This window comes from Podarcis cretensis (assembly GCF_951804945.1).
Source record: "Podarcis cretensis genome assembly, chromosome: 8".
NCBI classification, from domain to species: domain Eukaryota; kingdom Metazoa; phylum Chordata; class Lepidosauria; order Squamata; family Lacertidae; genus Podarcis; species Podarcis cretensis.
Window position 1 is genome coordinate 45,231,390 of NC_137177.1, and position 25,494 is coordinate 45,256,883.

Genomic DNA, 25,494 nt, shown 5'->3' on the forward strand with positions numbered 1-25,494 from the left:
TTCTCAAATAACTGAAAGATTAAATTACTGCTCTTCTGTGTAACTTGTCACTAAGAACAGTTTGTATATCTGAGGGCAAGAAAGTAGCCAATATAATACCAGATTTAGGAAAGGGATGCTGGACATTTCAGGCCAGTTAGCTCAACATCTGTCCTCGGAAAGTTTTGTTAAAGATAAAATAATCAAGCACATCAAAGAACAAACCTTGCTGAAGTAGAGTGAACATGAAGCAGTGATGACTACCTACATGGGTTTCAGACAGAGGACAATTCCAGCACTGCTTGAAGATACCCGGACTGAACTTGAGACCTTCTGCATGTAAAGCAGTTGCTCTATCACTGAGCAATGGCCCTTCTCCAGTAGTGCCAAATTAAGGGTGGTGTGAGCTGTTCCTCCACACAGGACACTGAGCTGAGGGGGTGCAAAATTATGATGATAATAATGCCTATATTAAGCAGGTAACTGGCGTGTGTGTGCATGCCAAATTTTGCCCCCTCTTATGGAGCCAAATGACCAAAGTGCCCCTCCCCCAAGCATGATGTTAAGAATAGCTATGTCCTTTTTTGCCTTCACTTTGAATTCTACTCTTTGAATCTGTTGACTGTATGTGTGGGGAAAAAATGTTAAAGATTATGAAAGAAGAAACCACAGGATTACATATAAAGTGTAATTCCATCAGACATTCATTGATGTAGGGAGCAGGGGAATAGGAAGCAAGGCATCACTTTATTTTATATTTCAGCATTTCATTTTACAGAGAAAGCCAAATAATTTAAGTACAGAGGGGAACATTCTAAGATTGAACGTAGAGTATTTTACTTTGTTCTTAAATTCTGTACTTTAAAGTATGGAACAATGCATGATTTCTTAAAAACCGAGCCCAGGAAATGGATTTAAATACTGCATCATTGCTACACAACGTTGGAAACGGATGTTTCGGAGATGTTTTTAAAAGATCCACTCAACTGCCAAAGCACAAAGGCACCATTCAGTGGAACCTCGTCTCTCTCTTTCTCTGTTCATATCTGAATAATTAGAAGGGAGACTAGTTTTCCTACCTTGTTTTTAACCATTGCTGGGCATTCAGAAATAGCGTTCATTCTTGTGGCACTAACTTGAACTGAGCGGTCTTCTAGCCCAAGAACAAAATGGTTGTTTGAAGGTTCAAGATCACTGAAGATCCTTTAATTTGTGGGGGAACTAAAATGCTATGTAGTTTAAGCCAGCTTAACATTTGAAGCTTAAAAATATAGAGTCTTCAAGAAAGCTATGTCATTATGCTGAATGCATCTACACACCCCTTTCATAGCAAAACTGAAGCCAGGCAGCTTGAAAGCATTCATCATTTAAAGTTTGTCAGGATTTTTGTTTTGTTTCTGCTCATCTTTTAGTCTTATTTTTAGCCCAAGTCCACTCCTCATCCTACAAGTTGTTCAACACTTGTTACTTCATCTGACTATCTATCAGTCATTTGGATCCTAAATTAACTTAATGGATTTTTACTAGTTCTGTGACTTGTGTAAAAAATGTGTTGTTGTAACCAAAGGAAGTTAATGAAACATTTTCCCTCCTCTCTCCTGAAATGCCCTGAAAAGGCACTCTGGAGAGTATGGAACTCCCCTTGAACAATGTGAAGTGGAGTTCAGGAGGCTGTCAGGGCAGTGGGAATTACAATGTGTATCTGAAGAAGTGTGCATGCACACGAAAGCTTATACCAGAACAAACTTAGTTGGACTATAAGGTGCTACTGGACAATTTTTTATTTTTATTTTTTATTTTAATGAGAATGAGAATCATCATTGGCAAGGTAGAAACCCACTTTGAATTTCTGCTTTGGATCTTGTGGTGCCTCTTCTTGGGCCTCATACTCAAACTGCCATTTCTTTCTCCTTTTTCTAACTTGTTCTATCTTGAAGTTTGATGGTTTTTCTAGCTACTTTGCAGTCTCAGTAGCATCTATCAAAACTTGTTGAAAATCCCATCACACCTGCAGCCCACAAGGTAATTCTTGGTCACTTGCAATAGGTTTGTAGCTGAATTTAAATCAGCTTCCCTATTTTGTAGTAGCTTGCTTGTAAAATTAATTTCAAAAAAGGATGTTGCACCATGTAAAAAGAGATACCACAAATTTGAATTTACAAATTGCATCAGCAAGGGCTTCGGCTTCAATTTGGGAAGTATTTCCAGATAGACTTTTTAGGCATGTGTCATCAAAGATCTCTATTAAAACATCATATATATATCAGTAGTTTCAAAGCACCGATCCAACTCTCCATCTTGTTTTGCTCAGTGGGTTAACTGAGTGGGTTAAATCTGATACATGGCTAGTTAGAATTTGCTAATGCCAAGTCGATGCAGAGAAACAATTATAGATCTGTTAAACAAAACTGAAGAAACTGTAAAACAAAACTGCTTCCAGGCAACACTTAGTGGCATTATTGACTACTAAATTTAAAGAGTGTGCATTTCAGGGCAAAAAAAAGATGTGTGTTTATGTCCAGGATTCTCTTTTATACTTAATTTTCTTTGCCTTTCATGTTATCATAACCTTGACCACACAGATACTCAATTCGTAATCCCATTTGTTCAAGAGTTTCCACCATAAAGGCACTTTAGTGGAACAAATCCCAATAAATGTTCTCAGGTTCAGACATCTCATTATCTGATAGTTTGATTACATCAACATAACATTCATTTGCTCAATATGACTAACAACAGGTATGCAGTCCAGAATAATTGAGTAGTATTTGGCTGAGTTTGCATGTGCTAAATTTTTCTGCTTTAGTACCTGCTAGAAGTTGTATAAGGTCACCCTACACCCAGCTGTCATCTGCCTTGCCTCGCCTCGCCTTGCCTCTGCACAGAACATTCTCCTTCCTGTGTTCATGGCTGACCATTTACTTGCTGTTTTCTTCTTGGCTCTGTCCACACAGCCAAGCAGAGAGTGTGATGGATGCTGAAGAGAGAGCCAATAAACAATGTGCAGCAGCAGCAAGGGGTGTGGGGCACCCAGGGGTGAGCAGTTACCCCTCTGCAGTGGTATGGGTCATGACATGCATTCAACATCCAATGCTGCAGTGATCAAGTGTTGTCTGTGGAAGTGATACTTTGGCATGTTTGAATGTGCCAAGAGATATAAAATACTACAGGTGAAACTTCCATATCAGCTCAGATTATGTCAGATGCAATCCTTTTCAACTGCGTCACTTTGCACGTTCAGCTGTGAGTCATCGAGTAATGAGTAATGAAGTGATATCTATATCTATATCAGAGTGTGAACCACTTCTAGCAGATGCATCATTAAAAAGCTTAATGTTTTCTGTCTGGAGGCTGGGCTCAAAACCACGGCCACCACCAGATTTTTATTCTCTCTAACCAGATGCAATGCAAACCACCATGACATAATAGCGATACAGCTATTGTTCAATTACATTTGAAGTTTTCCAGCATAAAATCTAAAAGAAAGAAGAGGGGAAATGCAAGTTGTACTACGTAAATCAAGGATAGCACAGTGTGATCAGCTGCCAACCTGTTCCCTGCTGTCACCAGCACTGGCACTTCAGCAATAACAATCACACTAGACTGTGATTGTTATGGCTGAACCTATCTCTGGCCTTCTGGGTGCACAGATCTCATGGCTTGATAGTATATCACCAATTTATGTTTTTTTGTAGTTGGCATGGGGTAAAGACTATGTCACATTTTAAAGCTGTTGAAGTGGTGGCCTGCTGTTCTGTGCATACTTCCTAAACTTTTAAAAATTATTTTAAAAATACTGTAAGATACCATGTCACAAAACACACACATACACACATTCTCTCTCTCTCTCTCTCTCTCTCTCTCTCTCTCTTGAAATAAACTTTTCCAGTTTGTTTAAACATTCAGGCATTATGCAGATTTATTTTGATGATTCAGATATAATTTCTACTTACATTTAGTCTTAATTGGGCCTTTTTTTTGGTACATCATTGCCATACATAAGAAGATAATGGCTTCTAATGAGAGATTGGAACTTGTGATGTTGCTGAGCCTCACCATTATTACCTGGTTTGTTATATGAATTGGTCCAGCTGTCCAGTGAGCAGATATATTACAATAGAATAGACTGTGTGGTGGAGGCACTTAGCCAACATCCAGGCAAGTAAACTGCTGCTAGTTTTTGAGGAGGAGACAGGCAAGGTGCAGGGAGGGTGGCGCAGTACTGATAGACTAGAAGGAGTGCCAGATTGACTGTACTGGTTTCAAGGGCGCCAACCTAAATAAAATATTGGGTGGAGGCAAGTAAGCCCCACCCCGCATAATCAATCATGTGACGTGGTGCACACACACCATTTGAATGGCAATGCCCATCAACTTTGTGTGGGCCTGACCCCCTCAAATATTTTATGGGGGTACGAAGCGATCTTGGCCCCTCAGAGTTGGCTCCTATGAGTAGTTTGATTGTGCCACAGTGCCCTCTCCTTCCCCTCCTGGTAAGCAGTAACAACTCATCACACCATTCGCTACTAGTTATGGAATTATGGCAAGATTAATATATTATACTAGAATAAGGGAAGGAAGACAGGGCCAGAACAGATTTATGTATAGACAGAAATACAACACATCTCATTCTAATGGGGAAGACTTTGACCAGAGGATCTGAATACTTGCTCAGTCTGCTGTTGATAACCAAATTTAAGGCCCCTGATCTCTGTCCTTAGCTTTCTTTGTCTATAAATGGAGCTTGGACTGGGCAGCCCTACAAACCGAAGAAAGACTTCTGACAGCACTTGAAACAGAGAACTGTCCTCTGCAAAGGGGACACTAACCAAACAATACAAACAATTTGAGTGTTTCACTGTTTTCAGTTAAAGTCATAGGCCTCAGTCACAGCTGATGAAATATTTTAAAATATGGCAATGTGAAAAGATGCAATGAACTTACAAGCCAACTTATGACTTTTTCAAGTCATAAACCTTACCCATTTTCTCCCACAATGTTGTGCAAAGGGAAGCTTACCCCTCACAACTTTGAACTGGACTGTGGGGTTTAATTGGCTTAATCAACTGATTAATCAACTAAAGCTTTGATTAATCAATGGGGAACAAATTTAATCAGGGAGGAATAGTTAAATTGACAAGGCTCCAATTAGGGATACATTCCTGTTTGTTTTTTGATGTAGTTTTGGCATGTTACAGTAATAGGAAATTCAAAAAAACAAAAACAAAATATGAATAACAACATGTAGCTAAAATTGTTCATTAAATTATTCTTACATTCTTTTCAGTATCTCAAAAAGGCACCAATTTCCAGCCTTCTGTAATATGCAGATTTATAATAAGGGATGGTGAACAATCATCTGAGCATTCTTTAATCAGCGGACACTCCTAATAAGTTCCTTACACATCATTGGAATTCTCAGCCCACCAATGTGATGTCTGCAATGCAGTGCACATCACAAGCAGGTTCTTGAAAGGGAAACACAGACAATTCAAATCATATGGTTCAAATCATTTATGAAATGAATCCTCTAGGAATAATTTCAGATGTTGGAAACCTTTAGAATAGCAAAATAAAGAACAGATTTACTATGTTTTTCTGTCTCTCTCTTTCTCTCTCTCGCTCTGTAAAATCAGTTAGCAGATGCCCTGTTTCTGGTGCAGAATACCAGAAGACTATGAGGTTCCCTTCCCCCCTTTTGCCCAGAACTTCGTATGAATGGTGTCATTTCTTAATAAATGATGACATAAATCTTAAGGATTAAAATATCAGTTCTGTCCCCTGTAGGGATCTGCTTCTCCATGCCCTAGTGTGGCTTGCCAGTTTGAAGATTACCAGCACATTGAGCAAAGCAAGCAAATGAATTAAGCCCTTGCCAAAGATGAACTTCTTTTGTATTTTCATTGACAGCAAAGGTTTTACTCCAAAGAAGATGTTAGATGAGGCTGGGCAGGCTTAGTTAATTTCTTTTGAAAAGAGGAAGGAACAAATAGCTCCTGGTGAAGTCTCTTTTCTTATTTTCATAGTGTAATAAACTGCAGCCACAGCTGCATGGGGTTTGAGGAGGCCCCTGAGGAAAGTGTCCTCTGCTGGGCCTCCTGCTCTGTCACTGGCTTTTCATAGGGGCTGCTATGACAGTGATCCAGGGAGCATCAAGCAGCCCTTTACATTTACAGGTATGCCCTAGAATGACACAAGGTCAGAAGGCTAGAACTCTCATAATGCTAGAACTCAAGGCCATCCAATAAAGCTGAATGTTGGCAGAATCAGACTGAAAGAAAGTACTTCTTTACACAGTACATTCATGAAATGATGAGATTTTCTCCCTGAAGTGGTAGCGATGACCACCACTTTGTATGGCTTTAAAAGGGGATTAGACAAATTCATGTAAGGTAGGAATATCAGTGGCTACTTGCCATGATGGCTATGTTCTGCTTCTACTAAGAGACAAGATAATAATAACTATTATTATTTATACACCTGCCCATCTGGCTGGTTTCCCCAGCCACTCTGGGCAGCTCACAGCATATATCAGAACATACTAAAACATCAAACATTTAAAACTGCCTGATACAGGGCTGCCATCAGATGTCTTTTAAAAGTCAGGTAGTTGTTTGTTTCCTTGGCATCTGAAGGGAGGGGGTTCCACAGGGAGGGCGCCACTACCGAGATGACCCTCTGCCTGGTTCCCTGTAACTTTGCTTCTCGCAGTGAGGGAACCAGCAGAAGACCCTTGGAGGAGGACCTCAGCGTCCAGGCTGAACGATGGGGGAGGAGATGCTCCTTCAGGTATACTGGGCCAAGGCCATTTAGGGCTCTAAAGGTCAGCTCAGAAATGCACTGGGAGCCAATGAGGATCCTTTAGGACCAGTGTTATATGGTTCCGGAGGCCACTCCCAGGCACCAGTCTAGTTGCCACATTCTGGATTAGTTGTAGTTTCTGGGTGACCTTCAAAGGTAGCCCCACATAGAGTGCATTGCAGTACTCCAAGCAGGCGATAACCAGAGCATGCACCACTCTGGTGAGACAGTCTGCAGGCAGGTAGGTACTCTGGTACTTCTTGGTGTGCCAGACCAATAAATATATAGAAAAATGGAAAGGGTGGGGGAGGCATCAGCAGTAGAAACTACCGGTATTGGGCCATTGGAGCCCTTGCAGTTGCTCAAGGATGCCAGGTGCTGATCGCAGCAATCATATCATGGCTCAGTGAAGTAATTTTTTTTAAAAAAACTTCTGGGTGACAGTGAACGTCTATCCAGTCCAGCATCCTGTTTTACACAGTGGTCAGTGGGATACTTTATGGAAACCTGCAGGTTAGGTTGGCCAACTACAAGTGCATGATTTTCATATAAACATATAAAGCTGCCTTCCACCAAGTTTAGATAGCACTGGTTCACCTAGGCCAGTATTTTGTTTTTGTTTTTTAAACTGGCAGCAACTCTCTGGGACTTTAGGCAAGTTAAAACAGCAACAACAAAAACTCCCGCTGCTTCATTTCCTTTAGCTGAAGATGCCTGGGACCATGTTCTTTCTCTCTGATCTGTAGTGCTGTGAATCTTTTCCAAACTAAGAATATGCTCATATTAAAACTTACTCTGCATTCAGTGTGCTCCCACTGCTAGATGTTGAAGCCACAGTCACACATTAGCCACAATCCATATCAGTCCTGCAGTTTCTTGACAAATGTTTGATGCACTTTCCCCCCTCAAACCAGTTTCAATCTGATTAGAAAACTGGATGCAGAGTAGGCAGTAGTAGGGACATTTGAGGAAGCCATTGCACATGCAGAGATCATTGTGCACACACAGATCCATGGGAGTGGGGTTGCAGGGGTGGGGAAACCAATAATGTACTGCCCCTTCTCAGATGTGAACACTGTGCAAATGAGGCTTGAAATGCAGATTGGGGATGGGAGATGACCTTGCTGTGTTTTATGCTGCTAATGTGAAGATATCCTAATTTTCAACTAACAACATGAGATACAATCCGTGTAGTAAGAAGGATAATAACCCAGAGTATCCTATTTGTGCGGAAACATTTTAGGTCACCTCTAGACTGTCAGTACTTTGTGAAAGGGATTCAAGTGCATACTCGAAATTGAGGTTTATGCAATGAAAGTGGATTAAAGAGCTCAGTCACACCAGTGCAACAAATCCACTTAAAAAACAACAACAAACTGCATTTTTGCAGTTAGGAAAGTCACAGAGTAATACATTGCAAAATGTGGGATGATCACTGATTAATGGGGAAACTTATAAACACTCCACAAGCAAATTAGAGTGTGTGCTCATTGTTGTATAATCTCCCTGCAAACAAATCAGGACAAATGTGCAATAAAGATCAGACATAGTCTAATCCCCACATCAAGTAAATCAGGATGAATGCTTAATGAACAGGCCATCTGAAGGAGTTCTTAGGATGTTGTCATATACCCAGTAACCCAGGAGGAATTTAGGGTGGCCACATATGTATAGTAAAAAAAGTGTTACTACATTACCAAAAAGGTCAAAAGAGGAAACGTATCTGCATGCTGTTGTATTTCTACCACAGCATTTGACCTCATAGTATTTATTTGTGAAAAAAATCTGTATACTGCTTTTAAATGTAAAATGGTCAGGGCAGCTCACAAGATACCATTAGAATACCATTACAACATGGTACATTGCTTCTGAGTACACAGTCTTTGAGTAACCAAACTTATTTGCACATCTGGTTTTGATGAATCTGTTACACATATACTACAGAAGCTGACAAGTGGTTAACAAGGTTTGCAGCAGCACAGACCTCAATAAAGTCCATGTTGGCCCTTTAAACTAGAGCTGGATATATTAAGAACAATAATAAGGGAATTGGTTGTTTCTTCCTAATTCGGGTGTGTGTGAAGGAGAGTGCACAACTTTGTGATTCACAAAGCTTTGCCAGCTTTCTGACTTGTGGACAGTTCTGTCAATATTTTAAATACTTTAATACCTAAGAAGTGAGACGTCAATAGGACTAGCAGATATTTACAATGAGATTTGTAAATGTTCACATGCCTAGCTGCCTGCAGTTCCTTAAGAGACATGGCTGAATCTATCAATTTTGGTTTCTCTCAGTTTCTCAAATTTGCAATCTTAAATTTGATCCTCCATATTTCCACATCAGTTTGTGTGTTTTTAATTGTGAAAACAGTAACACTTTCTCCCAAAGAATTCTGTGAGCTGTGGTTTTTAAGGGTGTTGAGGGTTGTTAGGAAACCCCCTATTTCCCACCCAATTCTTAGAGTGGTTTAATAATCAACCCATCATCACAGGGAACTCTGGAAATGGTAGCTCTGGGAGGGGGATACAGATCTTAGCACACTTAACAAACCATGGTTCCCAGAATCCTTTGGGGGGAAGCCATGATTGTTTAAGGATCTATCATAGTGCTTTCAATGTGTGGTGTGAATGTGACCATAGTGTGATCAAATCTCATACAAGGCAACGGAGAAGGTTGGTGACCTGCTCTTAAGATTCCTTGTGGCTGCATTTGAGAAACTCTTTGCCTAGTGAACCTAAGTATAACCTTATCTTTTCTTTATATTTATCTCTTTAGTCAGGTTTGATAAGGACACGGGAGAATGACTTCCTTATATCTCCATTACCTCAACACCTAGCACAGGAACACCACTATACGCCACCTGCCGGACACCACCCTCATGTATTGTACAAACGGACCGCTGAAGAGAAGGTGCACAAAGTAGATTCCAATCCCCATCACTTCCCCCCTGGCCATCACAGAAATCACACTGCCCACAAGTCTCACGTCCAAGCTCACGGTTACCACCACGGAAGGTTTCAAAAGCAGCATTTTTGTGGACGTCGCAAGAAATGTATGTAAGGAAACTTTCTATCTCTTTTCTTGACGTAGTAGTTCTTAGATTATTAGGTGTTTGTTTTTTTGCAGTGGTCTGCAGGCATTGCTTTGGTGTTTGCTGCATTTTTTTTTTTAAAATGTCCAAATAAAAGAGAATGAGCAGTGCCTCCCCCAATCTGTACCATACATTTAAAGCCTTATCGTACCATTGTAAACAGTCCCCCCCCCAAGAATCCTGTGTACTGTAGTCTGAAGTGTGTTAAGGGTGCTGAGTGTTGTTAAGAGACCACCATTTCCCTTTCCAGAACTACGGTTTCTAGAGTTCCTGGGGAAGAGGAATTGATTGTTAAATTGCATGTAGAATTGGAGTGGAATTGTGGCTGGTCTGATGGGAATTACAGTCCAAAACATCTGGAAGGCACCAGGCTGGCAAAGACTGGTCTGCATACATAGCTTCCCAAATCCATAACTCTGGATAAACAGAGGCTCTGGGCATGTTGGCCTTAAGCATCTGGAGTTCAAGGGGCAAGAGGCAACCACAAATTCATTTCTCCTAGATTAATCCATGATTAGGACTGCTTTGGATAGCTTGTTTGCTTGCTTATCCCCATTATGAACACCAAACCTGGATGTATTTGGCAATCTTATTAGGAAAGCAAACCTGAGTTACAATGGGAATTGATTGCTGCAGCTTCGCCTGAGATTCCTTGTTTTTTCTGGATGTTAGTGTTCCCCATTAGAGACCTAGTTATTTATTTGTGTGCTTTTCATTTGCTTCAATTTGAAAGATGACTTTGTTGTAGTTTTTTAAAAGACTGTTTAGTTAAACCCATACTTGTAATAGATCAGCTTTAAAAAATAATAATGGGAAAAAGAAAACTTTAGCACAGTGCAGCATTTACGGCATATGTGTAACATTTGCCCCTTTTAACTTTCTTTAATAATTGCACTCAACATGCAGCTTTTATAGAATCAGCATTAGTCAGCATTCTTTTCAAGCCACTTATCCCAAGATACATAATTACAGAGCAAGGCATGCCAAGTGGATCGTGTTTAGCAAGTCACGCTTTAGTAAAATTCTTCCCCCATTTTTAAATAACCCTTTTCTTCTTAATAGTAACAGCAAAGACAAGACTAATCTCAGGACAAGGTGGCCTGAGAAACTACTGTCTGCATGCACTAAACATATATATTATGTGAAAACCATATAATCTCATATTCCCAGCTAAACAAATGAAGTCATGTGCTTTGTGGCTTGACTTCAAAAGGCAAGGGGATGGAAGTTTACTCACACAACTGATCTTTCCCCATGTTCTTCCTGCTGTTGCTCCCTGAGTACCCCACCCCCACCCCAAAGCCTCTGTGCAGGATTAGGGGAGGCAGTGGCAGCCTGAGGACCAGGCTATGGAACCCAGGACTGGGGGTGCCTAAACAGCAGTGCTGCATCAATATCAGTCCTTTATCTTTCCTATCTTTCTAGATAGTCATGCTTGTTACGTTCATTTTTCAGAGTACTCTGTCTTTGGACCATGTGATTACCTCTGCCACTCTCACCACCTAGAAAGAGGAAGGGAACAAATGGATCCATTTTGTTGTTTTTTTTGGGGAGGGGTGAGGAGAGAAAAGCGCCCCCATTTATTCCTTTCCAGTCACTTGGTGAGTGAAGGGGGAAAAAAGGAGACTGAGGTTGGTTATTATGCACAGGCAGGTGCACTGGATTGGTCTGGTGCAGTTGTACTGCACTAACCTCCTCATTGCCTGGCCCCTTTCCCTGCAGTAAACAGTAGTGACCCACATGCGAGAAAGATAGTGTAATTGCTTCACGCCACCCAGCAACCTGCTTCTGGCTAGAGCCCAGTTCTCAAATAAAGTATGACAAGATGAGGTGGGGGGGGGGAGTATGACAAGATAGGGGAGTCATCATTAAACCTACAGACCACCCCCTGACTGCTTAACTTAGCTAAACCTTGCTTCCCCAAGTCAACTTCCAAAATAGTAGTTAGCGGGGTAGTCAAATATGGTGAATGTCATCTTTGCCTCTCCACCCCTTTCCTGCTGCCAGCAGGTGAGCTAGCTGCATTTGGAAAGGATTTTGACACAGTTGTGGCTGGTTTCCAAGGGGGAAGCCTATTTATTTGAGGGCCACAGTTAGTAGTGGGTTGCCACTGGTGGACGAGTTACAAAGGGAAAATTCCGAAGGAGAGTAAGTTTCTTCCTTGAAATATGGCAAGAGTGAGGGACCTCTGGCATGGACTATTGCTTCTGGATGTGTTGTTCCTAGGTGAAAGGCTGAAGCAGCCTCTCTCCCCTCCCCCCCTCTCTGTGATTGTCTCTCTCTGTGTTAGCCTGGTTTCCAACTGAAAAGTGACATGACTGATTGGCTGTACTGTTTATTGTGCTTTTCTTTTGTATTAATATGTTGTTCACTTCACTGGAGGCCTTTGGACCAAAAAGTGGGATATAAATAAACCATAACATACCTTATGGTAGAGCTTTTCTCCCCAATGTGTCCATTTTCTCTATGCAGGTATTTTACATATTTGTGAGCACCGAAACATGTGATTCCTACTTGCAGTTTGAATAGATAAGTATAGTCAAGCAAAAGCTTCATCTGGTAATACTGCTGATCTCTACAGTACCTGATTTGACCAGTCTTGTAACCCACTTCTTTGTCTAGCACAGAATGGGTTGATAATGCTCAAATGGCCCAAACATTCTCTTGCCACAGTTTTTTGCAGTAGAATACCATATGCATGATCAAGTGAGTGAAAAGCATATTTTGTAGGGTTGTGCACTGGATTCAGCTGACGCAGAATGCCAAAATCAAATTGGGCCAATTTGGGTCGATCTGGGCTTTGGTCAAATTGGATTGATATAACCCTTGATTGCTTCAGGTTGGGTCAGCTCACTTGGAACTATCCAGAGCTGTCAAAAGTTGGGGCTGTCAGGCAAAACAGATGGGAAGAGTAGCTGAAGCCCATTTGTATAAGCTGTATGTACATTACCATAAATTGCTCCTTTGTATCACTGTAGTACATGGAAGTTTCTACTCTAATCAAGACTGGTTCTATTCAGCAAGGCTCTGCGCAGACACAGTAAGAGAGATGGCAAAGAGCTTATAGATACATCAAATTCCAGGGTTTGAAGGAAGCAAAACCAAAGTTCATTAAGGGTGGCCATCGGTCTTAAGGCATGGTCCTAGTGGATTGTCTCAGATGACTCAAACAACAGAGAAACGCTATACAGAAGGGAAATAATAATGTTGTGGAAATAGAAAAAGCAGCTAAATGATGGGATGTCTGGATTTATAAAATAAGGTAGTATGATAGACACATATTTCTTAACTTAGCTGTAACAATAATTATCTAACTATCCCTATAATAAAACAGTGGGCACAGAAATACATTGTCTGGTGAGAGAAGCTATGAAAAGTTTAAGGTGTTGAGTAAAAGGCTTTGGGTTGCATCCAGCTAAATTCTACTCAGACTTGACCCACTGAAATTATGTTCATTAATTTCAATGGGTCAACTTTGAGTTGAACTAACATTGGATACAATTCAATGTTTCCCATGCTGTAGATACAAATCCCATGGTTGGCTCTGAGTCATTTCACAAATTATGCAGAGGCAAGGGAGCTGCAGCCAATCAGGATTCCTAGTAAGTGCATTTGCACAGTAGCTGTCCAAGCAGACATGTACAGGCATTCATACTTAACATTTTTAGGTGTGCTGTTAAAATAAATAATGTCTACCAAGGGATAGAGGAGAAATTCATTTCATTTCACATTGAAAGTTGAACCTAATTTGTAGTTTCCAAAATAGTATGTGAACTACATAGCCACTTGTCAAAATTCACACTTCTCCAAATTTTGCAGTACAGTAGGCCAGCCAAGCAGTGTGTACAAAAATGCATATACTAGGGTAAAGTGTGCATAAAATGTCTGTATTAATAACAACAACATGCAAAATGCATAATATGAGGGGAAAGTGTTTTGTAAAAATGTGTATATTAGGGAAAATTGCACACAAGAGTGTTTATATTAGGAGAAATTTGTACTGCAACGCTGACACATTTTCATGAGGATTTTAAAAATAAACAAATAGATCAGAAACAGATGTGAAAATGTGCAGGACTGAATTGAAGATTGGAAAAAAATGAGAAAGTAGGAGAAACTAAAACTGACTGATTCACCCATCCTCAGATGTATCCTTGACATGTCATGAGTAAAGAGACCAAAGTGTAGGCTTCTGCAGCCCTTCAAAATCTCAGGTGCCTAGAAGTGCAAGTACTGTATGATAAAGACACAGAATCATAGAATCATAGAGTTGGAAGGGATCACAGGGTCATCTAGTCCAACCCCCTGCTATGCAGGAAACTTGAACCCACAACCGTGAGATTAAGAGTCTCATGCTTTACCAGCTAAACTATCCAGTTCATCCACAAGCACATACAATTCATTATAGAAAGAATGGCTCATTGGTCATCCCACCTTCAACTCTCTTAAAATGCATGGTTTCAACCCTCATTTAGAATCCTTTATTTGATGGAGGGGTTGAAAGTTTGTCTGTTAGGATAAATTAGCATGAACTATACACATCTGTTTTCATTTGGTCCAGAAGGCATCATGCTTATGGTCAACAGGTTTCCTGCAACTTTATTCCAAAGCAGTAACCATAATATTGCTTGCTGTTGCAACAATCCTAGCACAGTTTGCTTTTTGCATGTGCTCTTGGGGCTGCTGCTGCTCTGAAAATTGGTGTCCAATGCAGCCTGGGGTGTGTGGAATCATCAGTGGGCCACACACACAGTATAGCTTTTTGAATTGGTCCCTAGATATACAGGGGAATGTGTGTGCGCGCACACATGCCCCATAGAGAGATAACAAATAATTAGGTAGAAATTAGAAATGTTTCCCATATAAGCATGGGAAACTCATTCTTTTCAAGATAGATTTTTTCCTCTCTGTGACATGTTGTATTAAGTGTCTTTAAAAAGAAAATTAACAAAGACGGACAAATCAGGACTTAATAATGTATTGAAAAGGACTCCCCAGCTAACAACCCATTTTAATCAGCATTTGGCATCTATCACAATATCCTAGATTCATTCAGGGTTCTAGTCCCTCAACACTTTAGGACTGAGCTAAACTGGTCATAAAGAAAGAAAAGTCAGTTCTAAGCAATTTCCAAATCTCTGCTCTGTTTCCTTTTAGACACACCTAAACCACCCACAGAGGACACATTCATCCTGTCTGATGAATATCGGAGCTTGGCAAGGCTGAAAAGATCCCCCATTAAAAGTCAGAAGAGTGGAAGTTTGAATGTTGAAACTCTAGTTGTGGCAGACAGGAAAATGCTGGAAAAGCACAGCAAGGAGAATGTGACTACGTACATCTTGACAGTCATGAACATGGTAAGAAAGGGTGGTGCAGCTGATGGATCCTTTTTTACAGAACAAGAAGCCCTCAACTTGCACTCACATTGGTTAGGCAGGTGGGGAAGTAAAATTAATAAATGGAGAGACAGGGAAACCTACTGCTCTCCATTTCTTTATCCCCCCCCATCTGCGCACTCAGTGTGTTTTTCTTGTTTACTGGGAAGGGAGCTGGGAGGGTTCTGACAGCACCCCGGAACCCTTGCAACACCTTCTCAAAGTCTGGTAAGCTTGACAACGCCTTCCTTACCAGCCTCTGCCACCTCACTTACTGGAACCACTTACCACAATGTACATTTTGAGATGAGCTTCCTAGAAAATTGTCATTAGCTGGCAATGCTACAAGCATCTACTCAAGCTCCTTACATACTGCGGCCAGTGTTAAGGGCTGGCATGTTTGTATGTCTATTGAGCACCCACACCTTGGTACCAAGAGTCTCCTTGACCTGCTCATTCCCTTCACTGTTGCAACTTGCTTGTTCACTCTGCCCCCACTCTGATGATGATAAGGAAGAACAGTAGATGCTGCTGCCTGCAGTGGGCACTATTCCAATAACCTGTCCTGTTAATGCAAGATTTCAGCAAGAGCAGTGGGATTTTTCACCCTCTGTGCACCCTGCACCACTCCCAGATTTGCTTCATGTCATGAAGCCTATGAACACAGGGGTAGTCAGATGACAAGGTAGAGATTGGGGATTTGGAGGTGCCCAGCCTGGGGGAAGGTGCTGGAGGATTGGAGTATAGTAATCAAGAACCTAGAGAAGAGTCTGACCTCAGGGTGGGCCAAAGTGGGGATCTGGACTGGGAGAAAGGGCCAAGCAGGTAGTCAGAAGAGCAACCCACCTCAATAATAATAATAATAATAATAATAATAATAATAATACCCCACATCCATCTGGCTGGGTTTCTACAGATACTCTGGGCGACTTACAGCACATAAAAAACAGTAAAACATTAGACATTAAAAAGTTCCTGATACAGGGTTGCCTTCAGATGTCTTCTAAAAGTCAGATAGTTGTTTATTTCCTTCACATCTGATGGGAGGGCATTCCACAGGACAGTTGCCACTACTGAGAAGGCTCTTTGCCTGGTTCCCTGTAACTTTGCTTATTGCAGTGAGGGAACCAGCAGAAGACCCTTGGAGAAGGACTCTTTCCAGGCTGAAGGATGGGGGAGGAGATGCTCCAGTTATACTGGGCTGAGGCCTTTTAGTTGTTTAGTTGTTTATTCTCTTGACATCTGATGGGAGGGCGTTCCACAGGGCAGTTGCCGCTACCGAGAAGGCTCTCTGCCTGGTTCCCTGTAACCTCACTTTTCACAATGAGAGAACTGCTAGAAGGCCTTCGGAGCTGAACCAAAGTAATCAGATACCCTGAACACAATATCACTGCTGTTGGAGAGGGCCTTGGTGCCTCCCATTAGTTGGAAGGGACCATCCATCTCAAGGGATGCACCCAAGGATAGATTTGATGGTGAGGTGCCCCAGTTGTCTCTGTGGAGGTAACTGCCTGGCTTGAAGAGACCTTGTGAACGTTGCCTACTTACAGGTGTGACTGCTTGCTTGTCCAGTCCCAGGTCTGGGGGAAATGATCACACAAATAACCGTGTCCTCCTGCTCTTAAAAGGGGGAGCTCAGGGTGTGTGTCAAGTGTTGGAACAACTTCTTTGTTTTTGCCTTGCCGTGTATTGTAGAGCCCTACCATGCCTTAGGAATCTGTACCCTGCACTTCAACCTTTGTTGGGACCCTGTCCTATTTTTTGGAATAAAGTGTACAATCATAACACCCAAGCTGGGAGTCTGAGTTTTGAGTTGGCAGTTTAGGGGCTGTGTGGTGTTGGAGAGAGGGAGAGAACATTCTGTTATGCAAGGAGAATTCCTTGCACTGACAGAATGCTCGTCTTAGTGCTATGTTGAATACAACCCAATTATTCTAATTTTAATTGTAAACCAGTTTGGAAGACTATTTTTGTGTTGGAAACGTGTGCACAAATGTTTTCTTTTTGCCTTTTTTTTTTTTTAAAAAAAAACCCCCAACATAAATGTGCACAAGTGCATAGATACAGTTGTGGGGGAGGGGCAATAATGGAGGGTGGCAGCAAGAAGGAGGGCGTTGAAACAAGGTAAACTTTCAGCAAATGGAGTATTCCCTCACCACCCTGCCAGTACTTTTTTGGTTTGGCTGTGCTGACTATACGACTTCCAGAGCACAGATGGAAATGAGAGAATCCTTGGCAGAGCTTTGGTTCAAAGCTGCCTGATGGTCTTGTGTAGCAAAGATAGAATGAAATATATGTATGGAGATGTGCTTTTCTTTCTTAAATCATTTCCTTTTTCACAGCAGTGCTTGGCCTGGTGCACGCATGGCTTTTGTACTTGCAAGAAGCTGTGTCATTTTAAATTAAAGAGCACAATGGACTCAAACCCAAGGCCTTGTTTGAGTGATTAAGCCTTGCTCCGGTGTGAGGAAGGAAATAAGGTTATGAACTTGCTCCTTCCTTCCCCTTCTGACCTCTCCCCTTGCTTATGCTAGCAAGAGCATTGCTCAGAAGTCTGAATGCCTCCTTCTTTGGAAATCAGTCCAGTCACCCTTCATTAATGAGGGACAGGGTACAGATGGTTGGATCTGAAGCTAAGGGCAGAGGGGAAGGATGTGAAGGAATACCACACTTGCTTTTTGTACTAGCTCATAGTTTGTTTCCAGGCACAATTCTTGCCCTATGAAGTTCTAACCAGGGTCACAACAGTACTTTTTCACCTGCACTTGCTTCTAATTCATTTCCAGACCTAATTCAAGGTTCTGGTGTTGACCTTTAAAGCCCTGACACCTGGGTATGGAATAGAACAGCTTCTCCCATAAGTAACTACCCAGTGGTGTTTAACTGCACCTTGTGATGTCATTAAATTGACACAATATGCTTAATCTTAATTTTCACTTCAAATGATGGGTTATGAAGCTGGCTTGTTTTGCCAAACCATAGTTAGCTGTGGTCACTGTTTAGGGGTTGAATGCAACACTAAAGTGTGTTTAACAGAAAACAGAAGTGAAAGCTTCCTTTTGCCTCCTTATGTGGCTGTGCTAGAGGAGGGGGAAAAGAGGGGGGCACCTGACCTTGGGGCTTGCTGTGGCTCATTCAGTGTTCAGATGTGACCATTGGTAAGCAACTGAGCTGTGAACCTGGAAGAACCCCAGTTCAAATTCTGGCACTGAATCATCAGGCTATTGTATTGAAGACATTGGGCTGTCACTGCCATTAATGTTTGTCTGCAAAAATGTTTAAGACTGATGATCCAATTAATTTCATGTTGTTAATTGCATAGAAATATTTCTTGAAGGATCATGTCTTTGTAAATTAATATGTCACCCAGCACATCTTGGTGCTGTCTGCATTTAATATAGTACTTGTGAAGGGATGGATTAAAAACTTATTTTCCTTTTGCTTACTGCTTGTTATTTTCCTTTCTCTTTTGTTTGTGCTAACCTTCACATAGGTATCAAGTCTTTTTAAGGATGGCACAATTGGAAGTGACATCAATATTGTAGTTGTGAGCCTTCTTCTTCTGGAACAGGAACCCGTAAGTGATGTTTCATCAGACTCAGGGAGGATGTATACAAGCTCAATTCTGCAGAGGGAATTCCATAGGGGAATTCTCATGATGTTGTAAATCATACATATGAACATGTGTCATTTTTTACTACCAATGATTGAGGCTACAGTGTGCCCAGAAAGCAGGCACAGTGACAAGGCAGGCTTGTTGTCATCTCATTGCATCTCTCTCTGGCATGCACCCTCAGCTCAGCCCCACCACTCCTGCCTCACATTTGCTGAGTGACAACAGCAATCACCCACCCTCTGTTTCCAGGTTTAGAGGAGAAGGAGATGCAGCTCACTGGCCTTGGAGCCAATCCCTTTGGAAAAGTCTCTTTCCTCATTCCTGGCCAACTGGGAATTTTGCTGCCCACCTAACCTGCCACCCAGGTCATACACCCCCTTTCTCCCTTGATCCGGCCCTGTAGATCTTTCCTCATAAGACTTTCATTGCCTTTGAAGAATTCTTCCTTTTCAGTTGCTGGTAGTAGATTTCCCCCCCTTGTCTATAGGGTGGACTGATGATCAACCACCATGCAGACCAGTCATTAAACAGCTTTTGCCAGTGGCAATCAGCTCTGGTTGGAAAGAATGGGAAGCGTCATGACCACGCCATCTTGCTTACTGGATTTGATATATGCTCCTGGAAGAATGAACCATGCGACACTTTAGGTATGGGCATATTCTATGGCAGCCTCCCCCAACGTTGTGTCATCCACATGTTTCCAGCTATGGGGCTGATGGACATGATGGATGCTCTGGGAGGGGTGGCTTCCTAGGCAGGAAACCATTTGCTAGGATATATTATAGGGTATCACGGTTGAGAAATGAACATATCTCATGTTGTAGTAGATGCAATCCAGCTGCAAAGTTGTGCCTGTTTTAAAAGCACTGAGAGTTCCAGAAAGTTAAGGAATCATTACAACAAGAAGCTTTTAAAATAAACTGAAAACAATGAAATAAACTTGAGAGGAATAGCTTGGAATATGATCTTTGCTTTGGTCATGTTATAAGGAATCAAAGGAGGCACATTGCCCAGGCTGTCCAAAAAGCACATATGAGTTCCCCAATTTTAATGCCCTCCCCTCAACAACATACTTACCTTCATTGCTAATCCAGTCCCAAAGCCAGCCCAGCACAAATGAGTCAATTTGAAAGTTTATATGTCAGTCTTTCACAGCTTTCTACAGGATTATCTGATCTGCAGCATTTTGGACTCAGTGGTATTGAAATGAAGGAAAGGGTCTTCTGGAGGATGGGCACTGTGCCTGGGGAATCTTCAGTGCAGTCAGGTTGCTTCAGATTTTTGAAAATATCTCTGGCCAAGGGCACTCTCATTCTTTCTGGCTGACCTTCAGGAAAGAGCTGGCGCCCTTTTCCAGAATAGCTTTCCTAACTGACGGGACTATTGTTGAGTCAGCAGAGAAAAGGAGCCTGTGTTAGTTTTGTAGGCTAACTGCTGCAGACAGAATGCATTTTTCTTGGATCGGGCCCAGCATTGCCATGTGTATGTGAGTTTGCCTTGTGCATTCTTCTACATGATGAAGCTTAAATGAGCAAAAAATCTTCCTAACACAAACTATGTTCTGAATCTCTGTGATGTTATGCGGCAGAATAAAGATATAATGCCATTCAACCATCCTTTCCCTGGCAGGTTTTGCTCCAATCAGTGGAATGTGCAGTAAATACCGCAGTTGTACAATCAATGAGGACACGGGGCTTGGTTTGGCATTTACTATTGCCCATGAATCTGGACACAAGTAAGCTATTCCTCGTGAGTCTTTCCCTCCCTACAAGCTACTAAAAGACTGTTATTATTATTACTAAATACACACACATACACTGCTTTGGCTGATATTTTATTATTATGTTTGATAGAAGATGATGACCTTGCTGATCCGGCAATGTTCCATCATTACAGCTGTTATCTAATGCAGTGCTAAGTACCATCAGTGAAAGGATTTTTGCTTGCACAATGGGACTTTCCCCCCTCTTCTCCAACTATGCACATCCCATGCCCTCCCCAAACCTGCTCTAGAGTGTTGGGGAAAACTTCAAAAGAGATTTAGGGCAGATTTCATAGTGCAGCTGATCCTTAGTGGGATTTACAATCTGTGCTGATCAGCTGACTGGGACCTACAGAAAGCCCCTGTAGAGGAAGATCTTTTCCATCATGGGCATGAATTTAAACTGGCAACTCCAAAGGTAGAGCTGGGAGCAATTAGCATTTTTTAAAAAAATGCTAAAAATTCTTCAGCATTTCAGTGTAAATTTATTTTAATAAATAGTTTTGTATGTAATTTTGACTGATGCACACATTTTTGCAAACGTCTCCAAATATAAGGCATTTTTGTGTTATTTTCATTAGTTTTAATGCATATTTCTGCCTAAGATATGCATTTTTTGTAAATTATTTGGCGTTTAGAGAACTGCATCACAAAATTTAGAGAATTGTAAATTTCAAAGGATATCTATGTTTCAGTTCTCACACTGTTTCAGAAAGTTCAGCTTTGAGAGATTCACCTTTAAAAGTGAAGTGAATTAAATTTCTCCAACATCCCTAGCCTAAACCCACTGGAGGGTTCGGGATCTGAGGTTTTGGATGATTTAGTTACATTTGCATTTTAATCAACTATTTTACATTTGATCTTTAAAATCAACTATTTGCTACCTGAACTTTTGAGATGAGGGATTGATGAATGTTGCACTTAAATATATATATATGAATGTTTGCTTTGACATTGCATTCCCAAGGTATCAGTTGCAGGCTAACCGTGGCTTTGAGCACGGAGGCAGAATTAAATCCAGAATTTCTTTTGTTCAGGAATCTGTATGAAAACACATCCTGCACAGAAGCTCCTCATTGTTGGCTTGACAGTTCCATTCAGCTTGTCCCCTTTTGTCAATGGGCATGCTGCTGTCATCCCATTCACTTGCTCCATGGATCTCTGATTCTGCATGACTGCTTGGAGCTATTCAGTTCTCATTGTGTAAATATACTGTAGAGCATTGACTGTGACCTCATGGCTATATGAGTGGTCCTTTTGCAGGTCCATCTGAAAGGAAATGAGGAATTAAAGGCTAATCCTAAACCTAGTGGTAACTTTGTCAGGGATTTCACTGGGGGGGAAACAGGAACAAATATCTGATGGAATTTAGAACTATATATTTCAGGCTATGTATAGATGTACATAATTGCGTTGGTGGGATTGAGAAGGAAGCACACTGTTAGTGGTTCATACCAATAGCCTTCTTCCTAGGATCAGGTTCCCCTGTTGGAAAAGTCTGTTTTGCTCATCACTGATTGGCTGGACGTTATGTCGGCCATGAAGAAATGTTACACCTCTTCTCAGAGTAGTACAACACATAGCACAGATTGGCTTGTCTTTCCATCCATCACGAAATCTCCTTTCTCCCCAGCATAGGTGCCATCTCACACTGAAGATTGTGGGTGCCTGCAACAAAGGGCTTCAACTTTGCCCATTGACTTTGTGGGGACATAGAGGGAAATGTGGGCGGAGCCAGAAGCAAAAGCAAGTAGAGCAACAGATAGGAACACAGAAGCTTATACTGAGTCACACCATTGGTCTCTTTAGCCAAATATTGTCAACCTTGACTGGCAGTGGTGCTCCACAGTTTCAGACAGGGGCCCCTCCCAGACCTGTCTGGAGATGCTGGGGATTTTCTGCATGGAAGGCAGATGCACTACCAGTGATCTTCATCTCTTCCTTTGTACATACCAGACATGCAAAAGTCAGAGGCTTCTATGCCCATCCACCATGCAAACATATTCCTACCAAGCAAAAGCACTCAAGGAGAGTACAGAACAGGGCTGGTGAGGGGTATGACCTGGGAAGAGAGAAAGAGACAAGCAGGGGAGGGGCCTGGGGAGAGTTCTAGGAGCCAGACAAAGCTATAATTTATCCTGAGGTTCCTGGCTTCTGCTGCATTGGAATTAACTCCTTAAGAGAATGCTGCTGAGATGCTCTCTTGTAGAAGCCCTATAGAAATTAAATAGGAGCAGTGCAAGAGGACACCTACAACTGATTGATTGTGCCCAGAGAAAATAAGTAGATAAAGCTGGGTAATAAGCACACACTTTTGCATCTTACTTTCTTCTTCTATTTATCATTAAGTAATATAGATCATTTGTCATTACCTTTAGGAGTTGTTTCTTCTTCTTCTTCTTCTTCTTCTTCTTCTTCTTCTTCTTCTTCTTCTTCCTATTATAACCTTCCTTTTTCAGCTTGGCATATGAATGCTGATATCCGGACAGGAAGGATTTATGAAATGCCTTCCAAAAAAAGTATCTTGGAAAGACTGCAATTCTTTCATTTGGCAATAACTGCTAGAAATTTCTTCCATTGTCATTTGTCCAAGCGTGTGCCTTTTCAGCTGTATAATATAGGAAATTGGCAGCAATGGCCTTCGGATGCCTAGAGGCAGATGATCCTTAGAAGTGTTGCCTAATGATCCTATTAGCAGTCAGATAGTAATTATAGATGGGAGGGAACGTTTCAAACAATTATAGGATTTTTTGTCAAATAAATCATTTAAAGTTTGATGGAACTTCCTTCCCTATAAAATCAAGGATACCACAGCTTAGCTCAAGTTTAATTACAAAAGCCAGAGGCTTTAAAGCTGGAAATCTGGAGGAAACTAGACCTGACAGTTCAGTTAAACTTCCACAACTTGAACATAAAGTCACATAAAAAGATACAACCGTTGCTTGATTCAAACACCACTTTTGCTTTTTAAATCAGATCCCATTTCCCTGTTTTGCATATATGGGCTGGTTTTGTGTTTAAAGATATGGGATTGGATCCAAAGGCTCCCTTTCTCTGACATATGGAGTCTTCTCCCCTCATAGAAGGAGACTTTCCATCAGATAGAGTCATTCCATCAGATGAAGACTCCTGCTTCCATTGACCCTTTAGAACCAACCTGTTCTACTTTTGGTTTCATACCTAGTTTGGCCCTTTGTGAAATGATGATTAACACATCTACAATTAAAGGTTTACAGGCCCTTTATCATTTTGGTTGTCCTCCTCTGCACACATTCCAGCTTATCAACCAACCAACCAACTAACCAACCAAACCAACCAACCAACCAACCAACCAATTGCATTCTGTATCAATTGTCATTTCCAAGTGCTTACCCATGTGGAACACTCATGAAGTAGTCTAATAATTTGCATTACTACAACATTGCCATATCATTTGTCCTTACACATTGTGAAGGCCTCTGCTTTTGTTTTTGTTTTATATTGGAACTTTCTAGTTTTGGCATGATTCATGATGGAGAAGGGAATCCTTGCAGAAAAGCCGAAGGTAACATTATGTCTCCCACCCTCACGGGAAACAATGGAGTGTTTTCGTGGTCGGTATGCAGCCGGCAGTATCTCAACAAATTTCTCAGGTAGGCTTCAGCTTGGAAGGGCATCTTTTTGATTTCTGATCCTGAGGAAGATAGCCTTGAAAAGTAAAATCCTACTGGAGCATAGTGAATCAAGTGACTAACATCACATTGAGCAGGATACTGGGGTCACACCTACTAGCTGAATGTCCCAGTTGGTCGTATTCCTTACTGACATGGGCATAGCCTGGGGGGCAGGGAGCAGCTGTCCCCCAATCAATAAAACAATAAAAATCAATACAAATCTGAGGTTCTGTCCCCCAACAATAGCCTGCCCCCCTAATAAAAGCCTGCAGCCTAACAAAAATCCTGGCTACATGCCAGTGGTGGGTGGGGCCAGTTTTGTACAGTTAGCTAGTTTCTACATAAACTCACATGCTGTTCAGCCAAGCAAGCAAAAGGCATTAAATTAAATTATTAAATTAAATTAACATGGACACTTATTTAGACAGGAATAATGAAATGTTTAAAAGTAAGTGGGACTTGCAAGTCTGTTGGAGTACATTATGGTATATTCTGCTCCCCCCCCCCATGTGAAAGTATTTGTTAAAACTCAACAATATATTGCTGTACTCATGATGCAATATACTGCCCTCCCCACACAGTATCCTCTCTCTCTTTTCTTTCTTCTTTTAATTTCTGTATCCCCCCTTTTCTTATAATTTTAAAACTTCAATCAAAATTATATGGAAAAATAAAGTAATATTTAGATACATATTCTTAGAGACTTAAATAAAATACAATAAAACCAGACTAATACAGAAACAGACCAGAAAAGAATTATGGGTGAAAACATGTGGACGTAATTTGAGCTAGAAATAATTAAGTCCCTTGATCTCCTTATCTAAGTCTCCCATTTCACTTACTGTGTTGTTGTAATTGGATTGCTTTATTGTATTTTTAATTGCAAATATTTCTATTTTAATGTTTTAGTGGGACTGTCATTTTGTGAATTTTAATGATGGATCTCCATATTTTAATTTTTTTTTAATTCTCTTGTAAACTGCTTAGACCACCACATATGATAAAAAGACCCTAAGCAAATGTATTCTTAACAGATGCTTTCCTTCCTTCCCTTCAGTACTGCTCAAGCAGCTTGCCTGATAGATGAACCCAAACAAGCCGGACAATACAAATACCCTGATAAGCTCCCAGGACAGATCTATGATGCTGACACCCAGTGCAAATGGCAATTTGGAGCAAAAGCAAAACTCTGCAATCTGAGTTTTGTAAAGGTACG

General features: G+C 41.2%; 1 protein-coding gene across 3 annotated transcripts in view; it reads left to right on the top strand.

The window, feature by feature from the left end:
• The window catches only part of ADAMTS18 (ADAM metallopeptidase with thrombospondin type 1 motif 18), a 95,192-nt gene that overhangs the window by 26,412 nt on the left and 43,286 nt on the right, over positions 1-25,494 (top strand). For all 3 annotated transcript variants that reach the window (XM_079988209.1, XM_079988210.1, XM_079988211.1), the window contains exons 4-10: positions 9,557-9,833; positions 15,030-15,229; positions 18,741-18,824; positions 19,351-19,510; positions 20,493-20,598; positions 24,120-24,257; positions 25,336-25,489. In XM_079988209.1, the coding sequence (XP_079844335.1) occupies positions 9,557-9,833; positions 15,030-15,229; positions 18,741-18,824; positions 19,351-19,510; positions 20,493-20,598; positions 24,120-24,257; positions 25,336-25,489 (1,119 nt within the window). The remainder of the gene's footprint in view (positions 1-9,556; positions 9,834-15,029; positions 15,230-18,740; positions 18,825-19,350; positions 19,511-20,492; positions 20,599-24,119; positions 24,258-25,335; positions 25,490-25,494) is intronic.